We start from the raw sequence: 24,503 nt of genomic DNA on the forward strand, positions 1-24,503 counted from the left end.
GCATCCTATTAAATTCATATAAGCAGTAAGGGGTTACAAAAGCTGACCTTTCTGTAGCAGCAGAAGTCAAGGGTACCTGCCAGTATCCCTTAGTCAAATTAGTAGTGGTCAGATACCTACCCTACCCATCTGTTCTGGGGATTCATCTGTTCTCCGCATGGGGTATGCTTCTGACTCTACGGAACTATTAATTTTCAGTAGTCCACACAGAATGTCACATTACCATCCTCCTTTGGCACTAGCACTACTGGGGAAGCCCAAGGACTGTTGGACTCTTGAATTACCCCCAGTTCTATAATTTCCCTTATTTCTTTGAGTCTGCTTCACTTTCTCAGGTACTCTATAAGGAACCTGCTTAATAGGTTTTTGGGGTCCTGTGTCCACATGGTGCTGCATAAGTCAGTACACACAGGTTTCCCTGTGAACATATCCCGAAATTCCTGCAATACCGTTTTTATCTCCTGTACTTGATTAGGAGTTAACTGCTGTGTGATCTCTTCCACAGAGGTGTCCGTGTCACCCAAAATATCAGTTACCATATCCCTTTCAGACTCTTCCTGCCATCCACTATGAATGCTCAACACTAGGGCCTCCCTCTCGAATAAAATCTAAAGGCACCCTCACCCTATGCCAGTATAACGACTCAAAGGGTGAAAAAAAACTGTAGATTCCTGTGGTACTTCCTGTATGCAAATAACAGATGGGGCAAATACTTGTCCTACTCCCTTTTAGACTGGTCTGCAAATGCCCATAGCATAGTCTTCAATGTAGAGTTTAACCTCTCCACAAGACCATTTGTCTGGGGATAGTAGGGGATGGTCTTTAGATGTTTCACCCCACAACACTTCCACAGACAAGTCAGCAGGTCTGACTTGAAGTTCGCACCTCAGTCAGTACTTCCCATGGAAAATTTCCCATGGAAAACCTACTCTGATTTGCTACCTTCCCTGCCTCAATAGATGATAGAGCCACCACCTCAGGATATCTGGTAACATAGTCTACTACCATCAAGATGTATTTCATTCCTGTAGAACTTGGAGTACTCAGGGGTCCCACATTATCCAGGGCCACACTCTGAAATGGCTCTTCAATAACAGGCAAAGGCATTAACGCAGAGCTTTAGCCTTGTCCCCTGCTTTACCAACTTTTTGGCACTGTTCACAAGTCCCACAATATTCTACCACATCCCTTGCAATCCAAGGTCAATAGAAATTTTGCACAATACATCTCTTATTATGCCCATATGGCCTGAGAAAGGAATGTCCTGTGCTATGCCTAAAAGTAGAACACAGTAACCTCTAGGCACTACCAGCTGCCATATTACTTCACCTTCTAGTCCACCTCCAGGAGTCCACTCTCTATACAACAAACCTATGTTCCAGTATAGAGACTCCCTTCTTCCTTGGGCCTCAGGTGCCTCTTTAGCAATCTCCCTCAAGCTTTGTAACATAGGCTCCATAAGTTGAGCCTGTCTCAACTCTGCCTCTGTGACCTTCCCCAGCTGCCTGCCCTTCCGCAGGATGCCTAGTCACTTCTGACAGCTATACCTCTGGGTACCACCACTGACCTCCATCATCCCAGTCACTGTGTCCAAGGGAACATCAGTACCCACCAGCAGCTGTGGTTCACATTCAGACTTATTGCTACCAAATAACACCTTCTCTGAAACAGCCACCACACCAGTCCCAGCTTCAAGTATGAGATCGTTCTGGGTTTCTCCCAGTCTACTGGACCTACATGCCTTTCGCCAAGCCTGACTGCCTGTCACTGCATGTACACAAGGTACTGCATCATCAGAGTCATTCCTTATCAGGACATCAGAAATACCCTCAAACACACCTACCTGCTTGCTTCATCTTCCACCCTCCCAGTCTAGATGACCTTTAACCAAAGGTATTTGGAATGGGGTCCCTCCCAACCCTCTGACAAGACTGGACTGCCCAAACAAGTCCTGCTCTTCTCTAACCACTGCAGGCCTCACAATGGTTATATCAGAAGCTGTGTCCCTCGTAGCAGTTAGCTGTTTAGCATCTACTAAGATAGGATATAACTTTTGGTGATAATTTGGCACCTCAGTTGTTTCTAAACAACTTACCACTGGCAGTTTGCCATCACCATTTGCTGGCTTCCTCACCTTTTGTTTCTCACCTTGCCTTGATGGACATTTAACTGCTGTCTCCCCCCTCTGGTTACACTTGAAACATCTAATCCCTAACTGTGCACTTGGATTAGTAGTTTCCCCCTTTACTGTACTCTGGAGTGGTTTAGACTGCCCCCATGGATTCCCTTATGTCCATGTACAGAACTGGGTATCCCTTTCCTTTATAGTGGTGCTCTTCTTGACAAGTAGAGATCCCCTTTTCTCCCCAACTCCTCTGCAGAGTGGCACTCCTGGTCTGCTAACCAAACTATCATGTTATCAGAGAAAGTACAACCAAAAGGAGACAAGTATAAAACAATACTTCACCCAAAAAAATATACTTGTCGAGGAAATAAGGCAACCTCTGTTCTTCCTTAAAATATTTTAATGTTCCACCACAGGTAAATAACACGCCATCCAGGAGCACAAAACACAGCAACAGCAACAACACAAAGAGCATAAACGCCGATGAAATCCACTGCGTTTTCGTTTCAGAAACTTCTTCCGATGAAACTAGGTACATAATGAAGTTTCATGAAGCTCTTATATACTCTCCACATTGAAAATCAACACTTAATTGACAAATTAATTGCCCAATTAAACAATTAAAATTTTAAAAGTGCCCAAACCTTATATGGATTTCCTGTGTACAACTGAACTACTAACTTCTATTCTATTAGTTCCTTTTAATTAAAAACACATACAATTAAAAAATTTTTAAAACTTTTAAAAAACTTTGTTGCAATAAATATATTCATTTCAAACTTGATCAAAGAATTAGAATATGTATATATGTACTCAGAACACTCACTTTACAACTTTAAAAACTGTCATTGTAAATATCTCAAACAAGCATATTTAATTCAGGTACTAATAGTGCCAACTATAGGTCATATTTTGTATTGCTACCTAATAATCGATTGATTGTACACTTTTAAGTCAGTAATACATTTTCATTAGAAAATTTTCATCTGAAAATAGGGTGGTGCATAAGGTTACAAAAAAATTATTATATTGCAAATAAAAATGTTAGGTTAATAAATAAACAAGTTAATCAACCCACTATGAGTCCCACATTATTCAGTGTTATAATTTATTGGCTCTCATCTTTAAAACTGGGGCAATAGAGAGGGTCTCATTTAACCCAGGGAATTTATGCCCTTCCAAATCCAATTGCCATACCAGTTCTTTATATTCGATCGAGGTTTCCCATAGGCCACCTCGGTCCAATTCTACCACATCAAGTACAAAAAGTGTAGGCAGCCCCATCACAGTTTAATGTAGGAGTATATAGGGCATTGGTCCCATTTTGATTTTTGATATCATAACAATGTTCGTAAATCCTGTTCCTTAGCTTTCTCTCGGATTTACCAACATAGAATGCCTCACACTTTAAACAAATAGCTAGGTAGACTATACCCTTCGTTTGGCAATTGGCAAAATGTTTACTGGGAATTAGAATATCCCTGCTCTTGAGGTAAACCATATCCTTGATGCCACAAGGCATTGATTGCATCTACCACATTTATAGGTACCAACCCTGCCTTCCCTAATAATGCCACTTGATTTTTTCTTTTCTAATACATTTTTTATACATTTCCCCTTTCTAAAGGTACATTTAAATGGTTTATTGAAAACACCATTTAGGTCTGAGAGTTCACTAAAATTTTTCCATTCATTCTCAACAATTTTCATAATTTTGTATGCCTCTCCACTAAAATCCATCACAAAGTTACCACTTTCGTTACTAGTCCCATTGTTACTATTTAGCTGCCAATTCATTTCACCTAGTATAGGCTTATATTTAGTGGCTCTTCCCATCTTAACTTCATTTTCGATTGCTTTTATTAAGCTAGGAGGGTACCCTCTCGCTACAAACATCTTCATCAAGATCTCACATTCTGATTCAAAATCTTCTTCTCTAGAGCACATACGGCTCCCCCTCACATACTGGCCCTTAACAATGCCTCTCTTATGGTGGTATGGGTGTGCGCTATCAAACGCCAAAAACGAATTTGAATAAGATTTCTTTCTAAACACTTTGGAATAAGAGAAAGTACTAAGGGCTTGTTCCCTCACCAAATGGTCTGCCAGTCCCTCAGAAGTGGTGATCTGCCACTCACTTACCCATCTGTGTAAGTAAGTACTTAAGTCAGCAATATAATCATGCACACGTTCATCTGCCTTGTGTCTGTGCCCACAAAACGTTTTTTCTATAAGCTTCAGATTTTGTTTAAAACAATCTAGAAGATGGCTCTTAACTTTAACATAATTCAAACAATCTATGTCAGACAGTTTTAACATTACTGGAACAGCTTTAAAATGGAGTAAGGGAGACAGGAGCCGAACCCAGAGTGCATGGTCAACATCATATTGTCTACATACCCTCTCACAGATATGAATAAAACTGTCAGTCATCCCCATCCCTGTACTGAGGAAAAAGTTTATGACCTGTACACCTTCTGTGTTCCAGTTATTCCCTTCCTCATTACCTCCATGACCCTCTCGAAGGGTTTTAAGCTCCATTTCATGCTGGTGCGCACTCTCATTTTTCTCAGCTTCTTAATGTCTGACCTCCAGTTCATGTTAATGCTGTTTATCCTCAGCCTCCAAACATTGCATTTTCTCCCTTTCTTCATCCTCCAGACATTGGGTCTTCAAGCAGGTGTTCTTCATGTTTCACTATTGCAGCCATCACATTTGGGTCATCCCTGCCAGGGTAGCCCTCAGTCAGCCCGAATACCAGAGGCTTAGTATTTCTGTGTCGGCTGCCGTTGCTCTAGGACTGACATTGAGTCATCAGTAGTATAAAATAAGGCAGCCAAAGGCATTACATCAGTCTTTCTTGCAGAGGAACATGATGCAGAAGCAGTTCTCACGAGTGCCGGTCGGCCGCTACATGAGTTTTCATTTTCCAAATTGAAGTTGAAGTCGTCTAAAGCTAAGCACCCCCATTGGGGATTCTTTTTTCTTGCTCTAACCGATGTTAGAAAAAGTTAACAATTGTCTCTCCTGTGGAAAGCAAATACCGCACCGAGACTTTCATTCTTACTGCGTCACTTGCTTAAGCCCAGACCACGCTGTCCCCCACTGTCACTTTTGTGCTTTGTTCAACACCAGAACTATACGTCATTGCACCCTTATTGTAGCTAGATATTTTCACTCTTAGTCCTCAAATTCTGATATGGCTTCGGTAAGCCATCTGATAGCAGATCTTCTGAAAAAAATGTAAGGATAAAGACAGAGGCAGACCGCACAGGTCCAAACCTACCGACGACACTTCTGTTAAGCTAGTCGTCAGTTCTCCAGTCCCCAGTGAAGCGCTTTCGAAGCCCCTGATGCCCGCTTCTATGGATTCTCAGGCCGCTACTGAGACCCTTTCGGAGTCCGGTATGCCGTGAGACACTTCATCGACTAAGGATCCTGTGGATGTCTTTACCTTGGATGAGTCTGGAGCTGCTGAGCAGGCACCGGCTTCCAAGGAAGTACTTCACACTACCGATTCTCAACACAGACCGACGACTTTTTTCACGTCTTTCGTTCTTTCGAAAACTACCAAATTTTCTAAGGCACAGGGTATGAGCTGCACCCAAGAAACCGATGACCCAATCTCAGGCACCTGCTTCCTTGCCTCAGTCTCAAATGCTTAAAATGGCAGAAGACCTTATAATGCTGATCAGGGGAAGCCAAGCTACCCCTTCCAGAAGAAAAAGAGATTTGTCTCCAGTAATTTTATCTGAACAGGGGTCCGATGACTCTGAGGCATCTGAATATATGTAGACATCCAATTCCACTTTGCTTATGAGGATTCTGATGCAGAGGAATCCATTCCTTCAGCCTCTCTACCTGAGGACTTTCCCATTGGAAATGCTCCTTAAAGTATGTAGGGTTTCCCCAAAGAAAATGTCAGGACTACCCTCAGTCTAAAAAGAGGCCCAGAGAATTCTTAGATCTTCCACACCACAGATCTCTGGCCATTCCTCCTGTCCTGGATGTTGTGGATGATGTTTTCATGGAATCTAGTTTGACTCTTGACACCCTCCCTTCTGCTCCCAGGAAACCTGACAGGTACTATAGAGTCCCTGACTCTCACAAATTTCTTTTCAAAAATCATACTGCTGACCCTGAGGTTATTTCTAAAGGACCTAAAGGAATTAAAGCAAATTCTAAGAATCCCACTCCCTCAGATAGGGATTCCCGAGCATTAGACAGATGGGGTAAAAAAGTATACTCCTCTGCTACTCTTGCTATTAGAGCACTAAATTGTCAGTTCTATATGCTAAAATTTCAGCAACATACCATGGAACTCCTCAAACAAAAAATATCTTTTCCTGCTTGTGCAGAAAATAGAGTTACAAGATATAATGCATTCTGCAAGTCAAGTAACTAAGCACAACTTACAATGTGGTTTTGACACCCTAGAAGCATCTTGCAGGGCAGCAGTCACTGGTTCTCTCCTTAGAAGGCTTGCTTGGCTTAAGGAACAGCCTTTGCCAGACCATGTCAAATCCAAATTATTGGACGCACCCTTGCACAAAGACAACTTATTTGGCACCAAGGCAGAGGAGGTCTTAAAAAAAGATGGAAGAAAAAGCTAAATCTGTGCAGACAGTTAAGGACTTCCTGCAGGTCCAGCCTTTCAGGTTCAGTAGGCATTGCCCCTCCAAGCACTGGTCCTTTCCTGCCCCCTCCAGGTCAGCTCAGCCCAGACCACATGGAAGCAGCCCCCCCAGACAGCAGCCCCAGGGAATGCAGAGATCTAAGCAATGGAGTTCCTCCTCTCCAAAACCAGGGAGTGCTAAGCCACCTCCTCACGGTAAGAACTCAGTGACTCTCCACTTCCACCCCCTCCCTCTGTCCACCTGCACTTGCCCCTAGGAGGAAAACTCTTCTTCCACGCAAGCACTTAGGCCACCATTACCATTGACAACTGGTTCCTCAACATGGGATACAAATTTTATTTCCACACTCTACCAACCCCAAAAGGGTTCACAGATCTTCCCTCAAACCAGTTGACAGAGGCCAAAAATCAAACCCTTTCCCTGCTCTCTGAGGGCAATAGAGCACGTTCCTGCAGAACAGATAGGCCAAGGTTTCTACTCCAGACTCTTCCTGGTACTCAGAAAAGAGGGCACCTGGCACTCCATCCTCGATCTATCCATTCTGGTGATACCAAAATGCTCACCCTCCAGCAACTACTACCTATGCTGTCCAATGATGTGTGGTTAGCCACCCTAGACCTAAAAGAGGCCTACCTACACATCCTAGTCAGGGAATCATGCAGGAAAAATCTACATTTCAGGGCAGGATCACTGCACTTTCAGTTCTCTGTGCTTCCCTTTGGCTTATCCACTGCTCCCAGAGTTTTCACAAAATGTATGGCTCCCGCCATTGCTTTTGCAGGCAAAGAAATAAGTCAAATGTACCCGTACTTAGATGACTGCCTAATTCAGGCAGACAGAGAAAAGCTGCTCAAGCACCTGGCCTTTGTAAAGGAAATACTGACCTCCCTAGGGTATACTATCAGTGAAAAGAAATCCAAACTAGTACCCCCCAAAAAAATTATATTCCTGGGAGCAAGCCAGGACACAGCTTCCCAGATGGCATTCCTTACACCAGAAAAGCAAACCTACCCGACAGCCTACTTCTCTCAACTAGCCACCAGACCCCAGTTATCCACAAGGAAAATTCTGCAAGCTCTCGGGTTCATGGCTTTTTGCATTCTATTCATTCCATATGCCAGACTTCATATGAAGAAACTACAATGGTACCTAAAAAGCCTTTGGTGTCAACACTCTCAAGACCTGGAAACTCTTATACCAATGCTACCTTGTTTAAGGAAAGATTTTTTTTTGGTGGCAGCAGCATGCTACCACAAGGGACTACCCTTCTCACAACCCCATGCTGCCCAGACCCTCACCACAGATGCATCAGACTATGCCTGGGGTGCAAAACTGGATGGCAGGTGCATTCAGGGCCAATGGAGCCCACATCAAATACATCTGCACCTCAACCAAAAAGAGATGTTAGCTGTCCAGCACACACTGACATCTTTCAGACCCCTCCTCTCCACAGAGCTTCTACTGATCAAAACAGACAACACCACTGTAATTTGGTACATCAACAAGCAGGGGAGCACAATTCCTGCCAGTCACTCTAAACTCTCTGGCAGACAACTTAAGCAGAAATCTTCTGGACCCACATGAGTGGCAGCTAGACCAAAGAACCTTCACCCTTGTTACTCAGAAATGGGGGTACCCTGAAGGTCGACCTCTTTGCTTCCCACTCCATCAGCTCAGCAAGTTCTGCACCACGGAGTCTCACTGCAAGGCCTGGAAAGTGGATGCTCTATATGTCTGTGCATTTCCCCCACTACCACTCATTACAAGGATACTGCTCAAAATAAGGGAGGAAAAACCGAGGACAATCCTGATTGCCCCAGACTGGCCATGCCAGCACTGGTACCCACTGCTGGGCAGCCTGTCACCTTTGCATCTCCCTCAGATCCCAACACTCCTGACCCAGAGGGAAGGAGAATTCATGCATCCCCAATTGCAGACCCTCAGTCTGGCAGCCTGGCTTTTATTCTCTGACCACTGCTCAAGCTGCCAATCTCAGTAAACATGTTCTAGATGTTATACATGAGGCCAGACGCCCTAGCACTAGAAAGTCTTATGCTGATAAATGGAAAGGTTTTGCACCTGGATCCAGGCTAAGGGAGCTGGGATGGCACAGCCCTTCCTACCTCTCATCCTGGATTACATTGCTGACCTACTACACAGGTGTCTATCCTTTTCTTCTGTTAAAATTCATACCTCGGCCATCTCTGCTCATTTAAGCACAGAGCCACCTCTTTTCTCACACCCTCTCATCAAACAGTTCCTAAGAGGGGCTAACAACTTGAGACCACCCAGAAGAGTACCTACCCCCACTTGGGACCTAAACTTTGTGTTGGAAAAGCTCACCCTGCCCCCCTTTTGAACCAGCAGCTTCAGCAGAGTTAAAGTTTCTCTCATGGAAGACAGCCTTGCTTCTAGCCATCACTTCAGCGAGAAGAGTATCCGAGCTATAAGCACTAATGGCTTTAGTGCCCTTCATCATTTTCCATGCTGACAGGGTCTCCCTCAGGACTAACCCATCCTTCATGCCAAAAGTGGTGCCCAGTGTGGCTCTCAACCAATCCATTCATTTGCCCACCTTTTTCCCTAACCCACAAAACAAGGGGGAAAAGATTTTTCCCTAACCCACAAAACAAGGGGGAAAGGGTTCTGCACTCTCTAAATGTTCACAGACAGCTCAGATTCTACCTAGACAGGACTACATCATTTAGAAAGACTGATCAATTGTTCATCAGCTTTACTGCAGGAGCAGAAGGCAAAGCCATATCCAAACAAACCATTTCCAAATTGATAGCACACTGCCTCCATTTCTGCTACAAGCAGCACAGGAAACCTTCCCCTAAGGGGGCCAGGACACATTCTACCAGAGCATCCTCCACCTCTACAGCTTTGCTCAGAGGGCTCCCCACCAGGGACATCCTGGAGGCTGCAACATGGACATCAGTTCATACCTTCACCAAGCATTACCACCTGCCTATCTTCTCCAAATCCAGGGCAGGCTTTGCTACCACAGTCGTGCAGGGTATCATAGCCAGCCCCCAGGGTATCATAGCCAGCCCCCAGTCTTCTTGATTGTTTCCACCCCTTTCTTCAGCTTTGGGAATCAACCCAAATGTGATGATTGCAACAGTGAAACACAAAAACATAGTACAGTTGTGTACACTTACCATAAATGTAGATGTTCAAGTGTATTCACTGTTGCACTCCTAGTTTCCCTCCCTCCATACCCATTGTCTCTCTCTCTCACTCTCTCCTTACAAGGAACTTTTGGTATTCACTTTCTACTGGTGGTGGTGTTCCACCATAACCTAGCTCCCTCTTGGGGGCTCCTGACAGGGCATGAAAAACTGATGTAATGGTGTCGGATGCCTTATTTTATACTACTGACAACATGACATCAGTCCTGGAGCGATGGCAACTGATGCAGAAATACTAAGCCTCTGGTATTCGGGCCAACTGAGGGCTACGCTGGCAGATACCCCAAATGTGATGATTGCAACAGTGAATACACTTGAACATCTACATTTATGGTAAGTGTACACATCTGTGCTTTTCTCCTCAGTCTCTAGACATTTGGCCTCCAGCTCACATTGATGCTGTTTCTCCTCTGCTTCTAGATGTTGTATTTGCTCCTTGGCCTCCTGTCATGGGTCTTCCAGGCAGAGTTTCTCCACAGTCTATAGATGTTTGGCCTCCAGCACAGTCCATCTAACTCCAGATGGATTCACAGGTGGTCTGAGGAAAATGTGCATTGTCCCAACTTGGTAGGCTGCACATCACCAACACCAAACTGGAAATCCTCCAACTGCCTAGTCTGAGCTGGGCTGCAAACAAGGCTGAAATCAGTGCTTCATTGGACAGGTTGGCATGTACCAATCCTCTGGCTTCACACTCCTTAGCCAAGTGGATCTTTGTAAGCTTGCTAAAATTTTCTGCTCACATCCTTGCCTGCTATCCCTGACTATTGAACTGAAAAAATAAAACTGTGGTTGACTGAAATTCTTAATGCTTACCATGTGGCTGTCAAAAGTGCACACCATAATCACAACTACTCACAAGCTACTGGAAACCAATTAAAATTCCCACACTGCTGGCACCAGTTAATGTGACATCTGGCTAATACCCCACTAGACTGCCAGCAATAAATGTGGTGTCTCTTACTATCCTGGGTCAGTAACTAAGGAGCTTCAATCCTCACTACTGACTCCAACGTGAGAACGTCACTTAAACACGAGTAATATTTCATAATTTTCCCCTAAGAGCACAACAGGAACATGCTCCGTAATCTGGGACTGGACTGTATACTTCTGTCTACCCCTAATGTAATTCCTTATTGCACACTTCAGAGCATTGTGTCTCAGTGTAAGACCTCTGATACACTCACACTGAAGAGTAAATTTAAATCTCACACATCCAAACACTTCTGGAAAGCCTAACACACATTTCCAGCTGTCTCCCATCCCCAAAATAACATAGTAACGCTGCCACCAATCAGTGTGTCTTCATGCCCTTCTAAAGGGGTGTCCAATTATGAAAATTAAATATCAAAATAAATGATAGCTATGACCAGAAGTGACCAGGCCTTTGAAATGACCTTGAAAGTAGCAAATGGGTATAAGCACACTCTAATATCTAAAGAACACACTGATTTCCACCCACAATGTAAAGTAATGAAAAACATTTAATATGTAAAATGATTACAAGAATGTAAATCAATAGCTTTCAATAAACACGAAAATTCAATCACCTGAAATGTAAAATTAAACTGTAGGATAGAAGTCCATCATTCTAGAAAAACTCTAGCTGAATAACTAAACTGTCCTAATTTGAATAGAGAATAATGTCCCTGATCTACTTTAAAGCATGATAGCAAGGTATAATTCGGGTTTGTAAAGGCAGATCATGTCTCCTAAACCTGAAAGACTTCTTTGAAGCAGTCACCAAAGCCGTAGACAAGGGTAAGGTGGTTCACACAGCCTATTTAGATCTTGCCAAGGCTTTTGACACCATCCCCCACTCTGGAATTATAGATAAACTCACTAAACTAGGTATAAATCCCTATGTCACAAGATGGGATGCCAGCTGGCTTACTGACAGAACCCACACTGTAAAAGTAGCAGACTCCAAATCCGACTTCAGACCAGTGACAAGTTAAGTACCACAGGGTTCAGTCCTGGGTCCTCTCCTGTTTGGTATCTACTTCTCTGAAGTACAGGTTAACACAGAAGGTCTTTGGCTAATGAAGTTCGCAGATGACTGCAAACTAGGAGCCATAATTGAAACTCCTAACGATGTGGACATCTTACAAAAGGGCCTCACTGAGACAGATGCCTGATGTCAAAGCCATGGTCTCAAGCTCAATGCCAAAAAGTGCATTGTCATCCCCTTTGGTAAAAACTCTGTCACCATGAACTACAACATAGGCGGTAGTATACTTAACACTGAAAGTGTTATAATAGACCTTGGGACACAGGTGGACAGTAGTCTCTCCTTTGATAATCACATCACCACAGTAGTCAGGAAATCCTTCTACGTGGCACACCTCATCACAAAAGGTTTCTCATCCAGAAAAAAAGAGGTCATTGTTCCCCTCTACTCATTAGACCCATTATAGAGTAAAATGCCCCTTTTGGCGTGTACCTCACAAGACATCTACAACAACTGGAAAGGTCGCAGAAATACCTCACAAAGACGATTACCGGCCTCAAACAGATGCCCTATGCAGACCGTCTCAAAAAACTCCAGCTTTACTCCGTCGCATATCACCTACTGAGAGGTGATCTCTGCCTAACATACAAAGCTATGTCAAACCCGGAGCTGTTGGACATGCTCCACTTAAAGAAATCCCAATTCCTCCGAGCTACACCCCCTAGGGACTTAAACCTTGTCACCACATTAAACAGAACATGCCGGAGGAATAGATTCCTGTCCCAGAGAGTTCCCATACTCTGGAATAAACTACCTACCTATATCAAACAAGCTCTTCATTAGCACTCTTCAAGAAAAATCTTGATGATTGGATGGGAAATAGGAAATTCACCCCGGGGATCACCTCTGTTGCTCTGCTCGACAGTGGCACAGGAAAAATAATTTTCTTGGGTGGCAAAAGCCAGGGTACCTTTTTGGCTGGGCTTGTACAGGCCCCAGGGCCAATAGCCTAGTACCTACCTATGGACCTATAGGCAGGTTTACAATTTTTGGCGAGTTCTCTTTTCTTCAAGTATCACTGCACAGCACTGTAACTGACTGCTGCTCTTCATAAACTGCTCAGCACTTGACTAAACTGCACAGCATAACATGCAAGAATTCCAAGCAAGCAAAGGAGACACACAGCATAAAACCAAACAATTTATTTAGTAAAAGACATGTAAACCCTTTCGTATTTTACTCCTACGCTTCATCAGATGGAAAATTCTATCACAAGCCAAAATGTTTTAAACACTGTTAAACCACCACATCACTGCTAGCAACCTTTTTTCCTCTCCAATTAAATAATTAGTGGAAACCAAGTGATTTAACGTAATCTAACACTTTAGCAAAATAAATACATTTGTAGTATGTTCCAACCACAAGCAATATAATAGATTTCAAATATAATAAATACATATCTAAACAGTATAATATGCATCATACATAAACCACAGCTTAACAGTCTCAACTGTCTTATTTTTAAAAATAACAGTCAGCTGTTTGAAAATGTTCTCTTTCCTGTCAATCAGCTTTTGAAATAATCACCTAGCAACCAGGAACATTCTAATGGCATCACATACTGTTCAGATGATTGTCCATAGTACTTTACAATCTACCTCTCAAACATGCACAATTAGAAATTTATCAAAACACTGACACAGTCTTCAAACGTTCTGTTTAAATAGGGAAGTAGTCAACATTTAAACTTATTTACATTTTTACAATTAGACATGCTGGCATACATTACAAGTTAATCTGAGAATATACACAAATCTCCTGCCAGAGGTGCTAACACAGATGATAGTGTTTTCAGTTTCTTCACACAAACATTCACATATTCAGGAGAGCATGGGGAAATGTAATTTGCATAAGGTAGAAGATAAAGATGGGGGTAAGAATGTGCTTAAAGGGCAGAAAAGATAAACAGACTTGTCTCCTTCTACTTCCCAGTACATGTAAAGCAATGTCAGTCATGCAAAATATCCTTGTACAAAGCAACATGTAAACAATTACAACTTGAAATTCAAGATTGCTGTATGTCAAAGTAAGGGGAATATTGCAGGGTGTCACAATCTCAGACATCTGCATCATATTTATAGCCATTGCACATGGGAGTGTACACCAGTTTCACAGCTCCCTGTCTGTATGTGTGGTGCAGTGCACAGCAGTTGTATAGCTTCCTGTCTGTATTTAGTGCAGTGTACATCAGTTGTACAGCTCCCAATCTGCATGGGATGTGATGTACAACAGTTTCACAGCTGTTTGTATGTGGTGCAGGGTACAACAGTTTTACAGCTCCCTGTCTGTATGTGGTGCAGGGCACAACAATTGTATAGCTCCTTATCTGTATGGGGTGCAGCATACAACAGTTGTATAGCTCCCTGTCTGCATTGGGTGCTGTATACAACCGTTGTACAGCTGTCTGTATGGGGTGCAGTGTACAACAGTTGTACACCTCCATGTCTGTGTGGAGTGCAGTATACAGTAGTTGTCCAGCTGCCTGTCTGTATGTTGTGCAGTCTGCAAAAGTTGTACAGCTACCTGTCTGTACATGGTGCAGAGTAAAACAGCTGTACAGCTTGCCTATATGTATGGGTTGCAGCGTACAATAGCAGTACAGCTGCCTGTCTGTATGGGGTGTGATGTACAACAGTTCTGTAGCTGCCTGACTGTATGGAGTGCAGTGTACAACAGTTACACAGCTTGCTCTCTGTATGTGGTGTGGTTCACAGCAGTTGTATAGCTCCTTATCTGCATTGGGTGCAATATACAGCAATTGTACAGCTGCCTGCCTGTATGGGGAGTGATGTACAGCAGTTGTACTACTCCCTGTCTGCATGGGCTGCAGTGTACAACAGTTGTACATATCCCTGTCTGTATTTAGTGCAGTGTACAGCAACTGAACAACTGTCTGTATGTATGGGATGCAGCGCACAACAGCTGGTTCTATGTATGGGGTGCAGTGTACAAAAGCTGCCTGTATGTATGGGGTGCAGTGTAGGGGTGCAGTGTACTACAGCTGCACAGTTCCCTTTCTGCATGGGGTGCAGTGTACAATAGTCATACAACTGCCTGTATGTATGGGGTGCAGTATACAACAGTTGTACAGCTCCCTGTCTGTATGTGGTGTGGTGTAAAACAGTTGTGCAGCTCCCTGTGTGCATGGGTTGTGGTGTACAACAGTTGTACAGCTGCCTGCTTTTATGGGATTTGGTGTACAATAGTTTCACAGATCCCTGTCTGTATGCGGTGCAGTGCACAACAGTCGTACAGCTACCAGTTTGCATGGGGTGCAGTGTACAACAGTTGTAAAGCTCCCTGCCTGTATTTGCTGCAGTGTACAACAGTTTCACAGCTCCCTGTCTATGTGGTGCAGTGCACAACAGTTATACAGTTCACTGTCTGCATGGGGTGTGGTGTACAACAGTTTCATAGCTTCCTGTCTATATTGGGTGAAGTGTAGAACAGTTATACAGCTGTCTGCCTGCATGGAATGCAATATGTAAGAGTTGTACAGTGCCCTGTATGTATGTGCTGCAGGGTACAACAGTTTCACAGCTCCATGTCTGTATGTAGTGCAGTGCACAACCATTGTTCAACTCACTGTCTGTGTGGGATGCAGTGTAGAACAGTTGTTCAGCTTGCTGTCCACATTGGGTGCTCTATACAACAGTTGTACAGCTCCGTGTCTGTATAGGGTGCAGTGTACAATAGTTGTCTAGCTGCCTGTTTGTATAAGGTGCAGTGCATAACAGTTGTATACCTTCATGTCTATATGAGGTGCAGTGTACAGTACTTGTCCAGCTGCCTGTCTTTGGTACAGTCTACAAAAGTTGTACAGCTCCCTGTCTGTACATGATGCAGATAAAACAGCTGTACAGCTGCCTCTATGTATGGGGTGCAGTGTACAACAGTTCTACAGCTGCCTGTCTGTATGGGGTGCAATGTGCAACAGTTGTTTAGCTGCCTGTCTGTATGTGGTGTGGTGTACAACAATTGTATAGCTCCCTGTCTGCATGGGGGCAGCGTACAACAGTTGTACAGCTCCATTTCTGTATGGGGTGTGGTGTACAACAGTTGCACAGCTCCCTCTCTGTATGTGGTGTGGTTCACAGCAGTTGTACAGTTCCCTATCTGAATGGGGGGCTATATACAGCAGTTGTACAGCTGCCAGCCTGTATGGGGAATGATATACAGCAGTTCCCTGTCTGCATGGGCTGTGGTGTACAACAGTTGTACAGTTCCCTACCTGCATGTGGTGCAGTGTATAATAGTTGTAGAACAACCTGTCTGTATGTGATGCAGTATACAACAGTTGTACATATCCCTGTCTGTATTTGGTGCAGTGTACAACAGCTGTAGAACTGCCTGTATGGTATGCAGTGTACAACAGCTGTCTGTAAGAGGTGCAGTGTACTACAGCTGTACAGCTCACTGTCTGTATAGGGTGCTGTGTACAATAGTCATACAGCTGCCTGTCTGTATGGGGTGCAGTGTATAACAGTTGCATAGCTCCCTGTGTGCATGGGTTGTGGTGTACAACAGTTGTACAGCTTCCTGCCTGCATGGGGTGATATGTACAACAGTTGTACAACTGCCTGCCTTTATGGGTTTGGTGTTCAACAGTTTCACAGATCCCTGTCTGTATGTGGTGCAGTACACAACAGTTGTACAGCTCACTGTCTGTATGGGGTGCGGTGTACAACAGTTCTACAGCTGCCTGTCTGTATGGGGTGTGGTGTACAACATTTCCACAGCTGCCTGTCTATGGGGTGTGCTGTACAACAGTTCTACATCTGCCTGTCTATGGGGGGTGTGGTGTACAACAGTTCTCCAGTTGCCTGTCTATATGGGGTGCAGTGTACAATAGTTATCCAGTGTCCTGTATGTATGTGGTGCAGTGTACAACAGTTGTACAGATCCCTATATGTATGTTGTGCAGTTGACAACAGCTGCCTGTATGTATGGTGTGTGTGCGTACTATAGCTGTACAGCTCCCTTTGTGTATGGGATGCAGTGTACAATGGTTGTACAGCTCCTTATCTGTATGGGGTGCTGTACACAACAGTTGTACAGCTGCTTTCCTGTATAGGTTGTGATGTACAACAGTTGTCCCACTCCCTATCTGCATGTGGTATAGTGTACAACAGTTGTATAACTGCTATCTGCATGTGGTGCAGTGTACAACAATTGTAGAACAACCTGTCAGTATGTAGTGCAGTGTCCAACAGTTGTTCAGCTCCCTGTCTTTATGCGGCACGGTGTGTACAACAACTTTACAGCTGCCTGTTTATATGGGGTACAGTGTACTACAGTTGTACTGCTGCCTGTTTGTATTTGGTGCAGTGTAAAACAGTTGTACAGCTCTCTGTATGTGGCACAGTGTACAAAAGTTTCACAGCTCCCTGTCTGTATATGATGAAGTACACAGCAGTTGTGCAGCTGCTGTCTATATGGGGTGCAGTGTACAGCTGTCTGTCTCTATGTGGCACAGTGTACAACCATTTCACAGTTCCATGTCTGTATGTGGTGCAGTGTAAAACAGTTGTACAGCTCCCTGTCTGCATGGGTGCTCTGTACAATAGTTGTACAGCTGCTTTCTGTATGTGATGTGGTTTACAACAGTCGTACAACTCCCTGTCTGCTTGGGGTGTGGTGTACAACAGTTGTACAGCTGCCTATCTGCATGTAGTGCAGTGTAGATGTTGCAGAATGACCTTTCTTTATGTGGTGCAGTATACAACAGCAGTAGAGCTGTGACTGGCTGTACTGAGCAGCAGATAGGGGCTTCCTTGAATTTCATATTTATGTGGCTGCAGGACTTTGTGTCTGACACTGTGGGAGAGCATAGTGGGTGAGCCATTAATTTTGAAGTTGGATAGTGGTAGAACACACTCCCATACCCATGTTTTTTGGCCGAGTCAGAGAGAGTCTCCTCTACAACAGTGTAGAGCTTGATGAATTGTGGATGAGTCCATCTTGCCCATGTTTGTATCTTCTGCTACATCATGACTTAATGGTCCTTACCCTGCCAATGCATTGGTGTCTGTAATCACAGTTGTGGTCCTCTAATATTACCTGGAACATAGACTGATCGGAAGTCAATTCATGATAAAGTTATCAGTATAAGCCTGTGGAATTGCTATAAGCCACCCCTTTGCTGTATATCTATGAAACATTTTTTAAATCAGACATGTATTTTAAATAACAGAGGAGAATGGTGAACAAACACAACGAGGTTAATTGTCTCCAACACTGAATTTTGAGAGATCTTTGGTATTCAGAACTTCCAGGAGGGCAAATACACCACCTAAAACTGAAGTGTGTGCAGTTACTATACTCTGTGACAGAAATATAAATAACAGTCTTAAAAAGAATGCTAAAGTTTATTACTGTATATTTAAGACTTTGATCTACATTACAGAGTTCATTGATATGGCTAGTACATAATTAATATCTCTGTTAACATAACACATGATAAAAGTGGCAGTTTGTTTTAGATGCAGTTTAAAAATATAGGTGCCCCTGTCTTTTTAAAGGAGCCATAGAATCTGTGGGGTGTGATACTTCTCTCACTCCTTTTTAATACAATGCATTCTACATATGCTTTTGCTTAAAGTAAGAAGAGTTCTTCCTGTAATGCATAATTTCTATGTTGAGCAATTTTATTTATACTAGTTTTGCAAGTTTTTGCTATAATTTCATTAGGGCCTTGCCTCAGGCTGGTTTGACATTTCCCATACTGCACACGAACCCTACACACACACACACACACACACACACACATATATATATATATATATATATATATATATATATATGCATGTATGTGTGTATGTATATATATATATATATATATATATATATATATATATATATATATATATGTATATATATATATATATATATGGGTCTACTTTGTTTAATTGAAATTACACTTACCCAAATCTGAAAAATTAGATGACTTCACCAAAACACTTAATAACCTGAGGAACGAATCTCTGATATTTTTTTACAGGGAAACTAACCACTTGGCCACCAGGACACAAAAAAAAAAACAATGGAATTAAATTAAACCCATGCAGGTAGGGGGCTTTATGCCCCACACCCCCTAACTAAATATAATAACTCCCAAGATCGCACTTCACTGGGGAAAAGGGCAAAATTCACCCTGGTGGCCAAGTGGTTAGTTTCCCTGTAAAAAGTATTGGTAACTCATTACATTTGGTTAAGTGTTTGGTGAAGTTGTGTTTTTCAGACTCTGGTAGGTGTAATTTCGATTGAACAAGGTAGATCCATACTTATATATATATATATATATATATATATATATATATATATATATATATATATATATATATATATATATATATATTAAAACAAATAACTTCCAAAATTAAAAAAATGAAAAAAAGACATTGACACAGGCAGATCCTTGTGTAAATTGAGAGCTTTCGTTCATTTACTAAGTATTAGAACTTCTTGAGAAGTTTTTTAAATTTGGAAGTTTTGTTTTAATTTGTTTGCTCTTCCAGTTTTTCTCGGTTTTCCAGTATATATATATATATATATATATATATATATATATATCTTCTTTCTAGAGAATCATTTCACAAACTAGTTGAACAAATTATTTTAGAGTGAAAATTAAGTTTTTGAAAAGGCATTATCGCTGTAAATTAATTGAAATGTATCTTTGTGGGGAGCAAAGCAGGAAGATTCGTCTATTTCATCATCTTTAATAATATGATCAGGTTGCAAGTTGCTGAATCTTGTGTCAAGAGGCATTTCCTCACAGTGACTTCAGATGTATCAGATTATATTTTTTCCAGTTCTGCATTATTTTAGAAAAAATCAGCCAAGCAAAGGGAATTGTTCTTTGCCTTTATGAGTTTCATGCTATAAAATGTAGACCTTAAGATTGTGTATATGTGTAAAAGACATAAACTAGAACATGTTTCATAGTATATCCCAATGAAATATTTGCCCTTACATCCACCGTAATTTGCTTCTCTGTTAACTTTTTTCTCATTTTATCTGCATTCTTTTCGATGTAGGTGGCTGCTAAGGCTGGAGTCTATGAGATTCTGAATCAGCTTGGATTTTCTGAATTTGAAAACCCAAACAATGTGCCACCTTCCAAGCTTCGATTTCGATGGCAGAGACAGAATATCTCACCCTTGCCATTCCGAGGAACGTTCATCTAGAGTTGCTCATAGTGAACCGCCAAACTATCAGTACCATTTGAACTCTTTTAATGCCTTAAAAGACTAGATATAGAGCAATGTTTTATACTTTTGTATTTTTGTAAATTAATTGTAAAAAGTTAATTGAAGTGTGTTGACTTCAGGAATGACAGAGCCTTCTACAGCTGAGCGAGTGATGGACAGTAGCAGAGTCTTGGCATGCCTAGAGTAAGGCTCATCTCGTTGTCTCCTACCTGCTTTTAGCTCCAAACAGCTGAGACATTCTAAGTGCAAAGGCTGCAAATGGTCAGACTTGCCTATATGTCATTATGAATTATAATCATTTACGTGTAATTTACAATACTAACTTGCATCACAGTCCTACAGAATTTGTATTTTATAAAGCATACTTCTGTAATTCTTTCTGTGTCTAATACCCAGCAGTGTTGAGTAATACAGGAACAGTTCCCTGTTTGTAAATATTCCTGCAATGAAAGTCAAGAATGCTTAGAAATATGTTTTATGAGAAGGTAGATGGTCAGAAATATTAAGAAAGCAGTGCAGATGCAAATACCTATGGAGAGGTGGACTAGATTATCAACTGTGCATACAGAAAAACAACTGCATTCTTCATATGTCTGAATAAATATCCTAATGTATTATTTGAAGTTGGCACAATTTAAACAACTTGAACTTTAAATCAGTAATGTCTCGCAAGTGAACCTTATCTTAACATTTCAAGGTATTGCAATGTCTATTTACTAGAACGTTGGTCTTTTATATCAACAGCATGTAATTATGTGACATGTATGCACACTGGATAATATTTGGGACTTTTGTAAAATTCTGAAAATCAGTTGTGCTGGTATAAATTTGAAAAAAAATGTGGCATGTTCTGGTTATGTTGACTGTCCTAAGTTAATGTTTTTTTTATCCTTCCATTCGCCTACTGGTGTTGTTTCTTTTATCTAAAGCTGTACATAGAAGGAAAAATATGAATCAGTCTGTTACATAAATATTGACAAGTCGTATATACATGCTTGGCTGAGCAAGCCTCTTTTCTTTCTTGTTACAGTTTGTGTTCAGTTTGCTTTTTTAAACTGCATATGAAACATCTTTCAGTAGCAAGAAAAGCTGCAATGATACAACTGTGTACACGTTATTGATGTGAACAGTCATATATGGCCATCTACCAATGCATCTTGTGTGGCTCCTGATACAAGTTTAGTATAATATGTACTTATTTAGTTAAATGAACATCTGATGATAATAGTATCAGTATCACAAGTCTGAGACAAAGTTTGAAAGATTCCACTGAAAGCAGAAAATAATGATCAAAACACACTTGGTTGATAAAACATTGTTAAGTTCTCTGCAATTTTCTTCTTTTTCTATGCATAAACTCTGCAAGAACTAAATGAATAATGATCTACATTTTCACTAATTTTTATCCTTTGTTCCATAATTATATATGACTATGAGATTAGAGTAAAATGCTGTGCTGTCACAACACAGGATGAGATCAGGGCACATTATGAGAAGTCTTCCAGGTCTAAAGAGTTTTAAACATTGTGGGATGGAACCCAAGGCTTTGCACCCCCCTTGCACCACTTTAGTAATGGGTGCTAACCCTAACCATGCCCCTTACTCCAATCCTAACCCTACACCTTACCTTAAAAAGCCTTCTTGTAACACTGCCACTACACAAGACAAAATCATACACACAAACATGCACAGACACACCACCAGTCCTACCTCTATTCCATTACCTAACCTCACCCTAACACTGAATTATACATAAACATATAAAACCTGTCCCTGACCATAAACTAGCACTCAAACGCATGCCTGCAAAACCCACTCGTTTACCTGGGTGAAACATATCGTTGACATTTTGAGCATTCGGCTCTTCATACATTCTGCATTATACACCACTCCTGGCTCTTGTCAACCAAATGTACATTCATACAAATTTGTAGAGGGTGGGTGATGCAGGAAGTATATATATATATATATATATATATATATATATATATATATATATATATACCAACTCCAAGATTGCACTACAGTTAGGAAAAAGGTAAATTTCCAGATCCTCACTGTACCACAGTTTCCATTCAAAAGCTTCAAGTTTTCAAAAACTCAATCATATGGTCTCGACCATATGGAGTTTGAGTCTCTGAAAACTTGATCAACTGATAGGGACCCATATATATGTATATGTAATATATATGTATGCATGTATGTGTGTGCAGATGTACACACCATGTGTGTTTGTGTGTATATATAGCTATCTATATATATATATATATATATATATATATATATATATATATAGGTTTACTTTCACAGTCTCGCACCTGCAACATGCAGATGTTCATATTTCCAACCCAAAATGTCAGAAATCAAATCTACAAACATAAACAATGACCGAACGAGGTATTTCAGGAAAGTCAACATCTCAGGAATGTCGACTTTACCGAAAGTACTACACTTCTGGTCATGAGCAATCAAAGTTTTTGCAGGGGGGAAGCCCCTATTTGCTACTTATATATACAAACTACGTGATCGCACTACAGTGAGGGAAAGGGTACATTTCACAATCCCTCACTATAGTGCTTTCTGCACTCAAAATGTTGAATCCACAACAGTGAATGCTAGTGTGCATTCACTGTTGTGAGTTCAACATTTCTTTTCATTATTTTCAAATGTTGAACTAGGGTGTTTGGTGTTTCCAGTTCGGGCGTAGACCGATCGCAATTGCACTTTTGATCTTTTGATAGTAAACCTATATATATAATAATGGGCAGTGAGCATGCCCAGCATTTGTTTTGAGGAGACCAGGAAACCTCAGTTCATAGGATGTACTGCTGTGGTCCCATGGTGGTCAGTCTTCTGTTTCTTGTCTTGCATGGACTGGTCTCCAGTGGTTGAGTCTACTGGAGAGTGCCCTTCTGCTAGTGTCCTAAGCTTAAAAAAAAAAATTGATGGTCAAATCTTAAAAATGTTATTAAAATAATGGCTTAGTCTAGGGTGAACAAAAACTTGCAGACTCAGTGCTCTTGTAGCCCAGTCCTTTATTATAATAAAGAACTGGACTACAACAGCACTGAGTTCTTTATTATAATAAAGAACTGGACTACAACAGCACTGAGTCCTTTATTATAATAAAGAACTGGACTACAACAGCACTGAGTCTGAGTTTTTTTGTGAGTGAGCTTCCTCAGCAGCTCTGTTTTTACTGCCCAGGTTTTTGAACCTTATTGTACTACTGGTCGAACCACTATTTTGTATGCGTACTTTTCACTTCTATGGCATTCCTCTGTTATATATTACCCTTGACACTCTGTGCTAGTTGGCTGAAGCCCTTCTGACTGTAGCTTTGATGTCCTCATTCACACTTCCGTTCTCCTCAACCATTATCTCAAATATTTGAAGCTGTTAACCTGTTTCACTGTTTTCCCTTCTATCTCGTATCTCACCTTTTTCTTATTTTTCCCATTTGCTGCCATTACAAATGTCTTATCTGTACTCCATTTCATACAATGTGCCTTCAGTTTTGCATCCCATTCCCCTGACATTTGCTGAAGTTCTTACTAAAAATCTGCCTGTAATACCACACAGTCTGTGTACAGCAACTTTATAAGTTCAAAATTAAGTAAGTACTAGGTTAGCTGCCCTTCTGGGCCATTTTAAGCTTATCTAGTTTCCCTTTTTGTGTTCAAAATAACCATCCCATGTTTGGTAATTAAATATTACCCCTAATGAGAATAATTGGGATCATGCCATAGATAATTTGAGGGGACCAATGCATGGGATAAAGCATTTAGGAGCTACCTCTGCCCATTAGTACTACAGGGGGCAGTCCTGGGGTATATTTTATCTTTCCTATCCATATATCTAAGTTGCGCTTGAATATGAACAGGGATAAATATTGTTTTATGTGGATAGGGAGTCTATTCCAGAGCAGTGGTATTCTCTGCAAGATAAACCTGTTAATCCAAATAGTTCCATTTTTGCTGATGAGTTTTATATCTGTAGATGAAGTATTTTCATGCTATTTGACTTGTTGATGTACACATCCATTAGTAATGGGTCAGAGGATGTCTTGTATGCCAGATTCATGTCACCTCTTAGCAGTTTGTAGGATTCCGGATATAGTGATAGAACTTTGAGTTGGTCCATGTAGGACATGTTGTTTAGGCCTTGCCTCTGAGGCATTCTAGTTGTTGCTTGTGTCTAAACAGATACATGCCAAAGGGGGCATTGTTACTCACTGATTGGCCTCATAAGGGCCACCAAATAAAGGAGAAATGACATCACAAGATCTAGACACAATCAATTTGTTTATAAGCTGTGCAATAC

At 41.5% G+C, this 24,503-nt stretch overlaps 1 protein-coding gene across 1 annotated transcript in view; it reads left to right on the plus strand.

Annotated features, from left to right (window-relative positions):
* Positions 1-21,170, plus strand: part of PALD1 (phosphatase domain containing paladin 1) — a gene marked incomplete in the record, with an annotated part of 1,459,376 nt that extends 1,438,206 nt beyond the window's left edge. The window contains 1 exon segment of the mRNA XM_044056896.1: positions 20,007-21,170. Within this exon segment, the coding sequence (XP_043912831.1) occupies positions 20,007-20,156 (150 nt within the window).
* Between the last annotated feature and the right edge of the window lie 3,333 nt (positions 21,171-24,503).

Source organism: Protopterus annectens, chromosome 14.part0, assembly GCF_019279795.1.
Source record: "Protopterus annectens isolate FY-2018-M chromosome 14.part0, PAN1.0, whole genome shotgun sequence".
Taxonomy (NCBI): Eukaryota; Metazoa; Chordata; order Ceratodontiformes; family Protopteridae; genus Protopterus; species Protopterus annectens.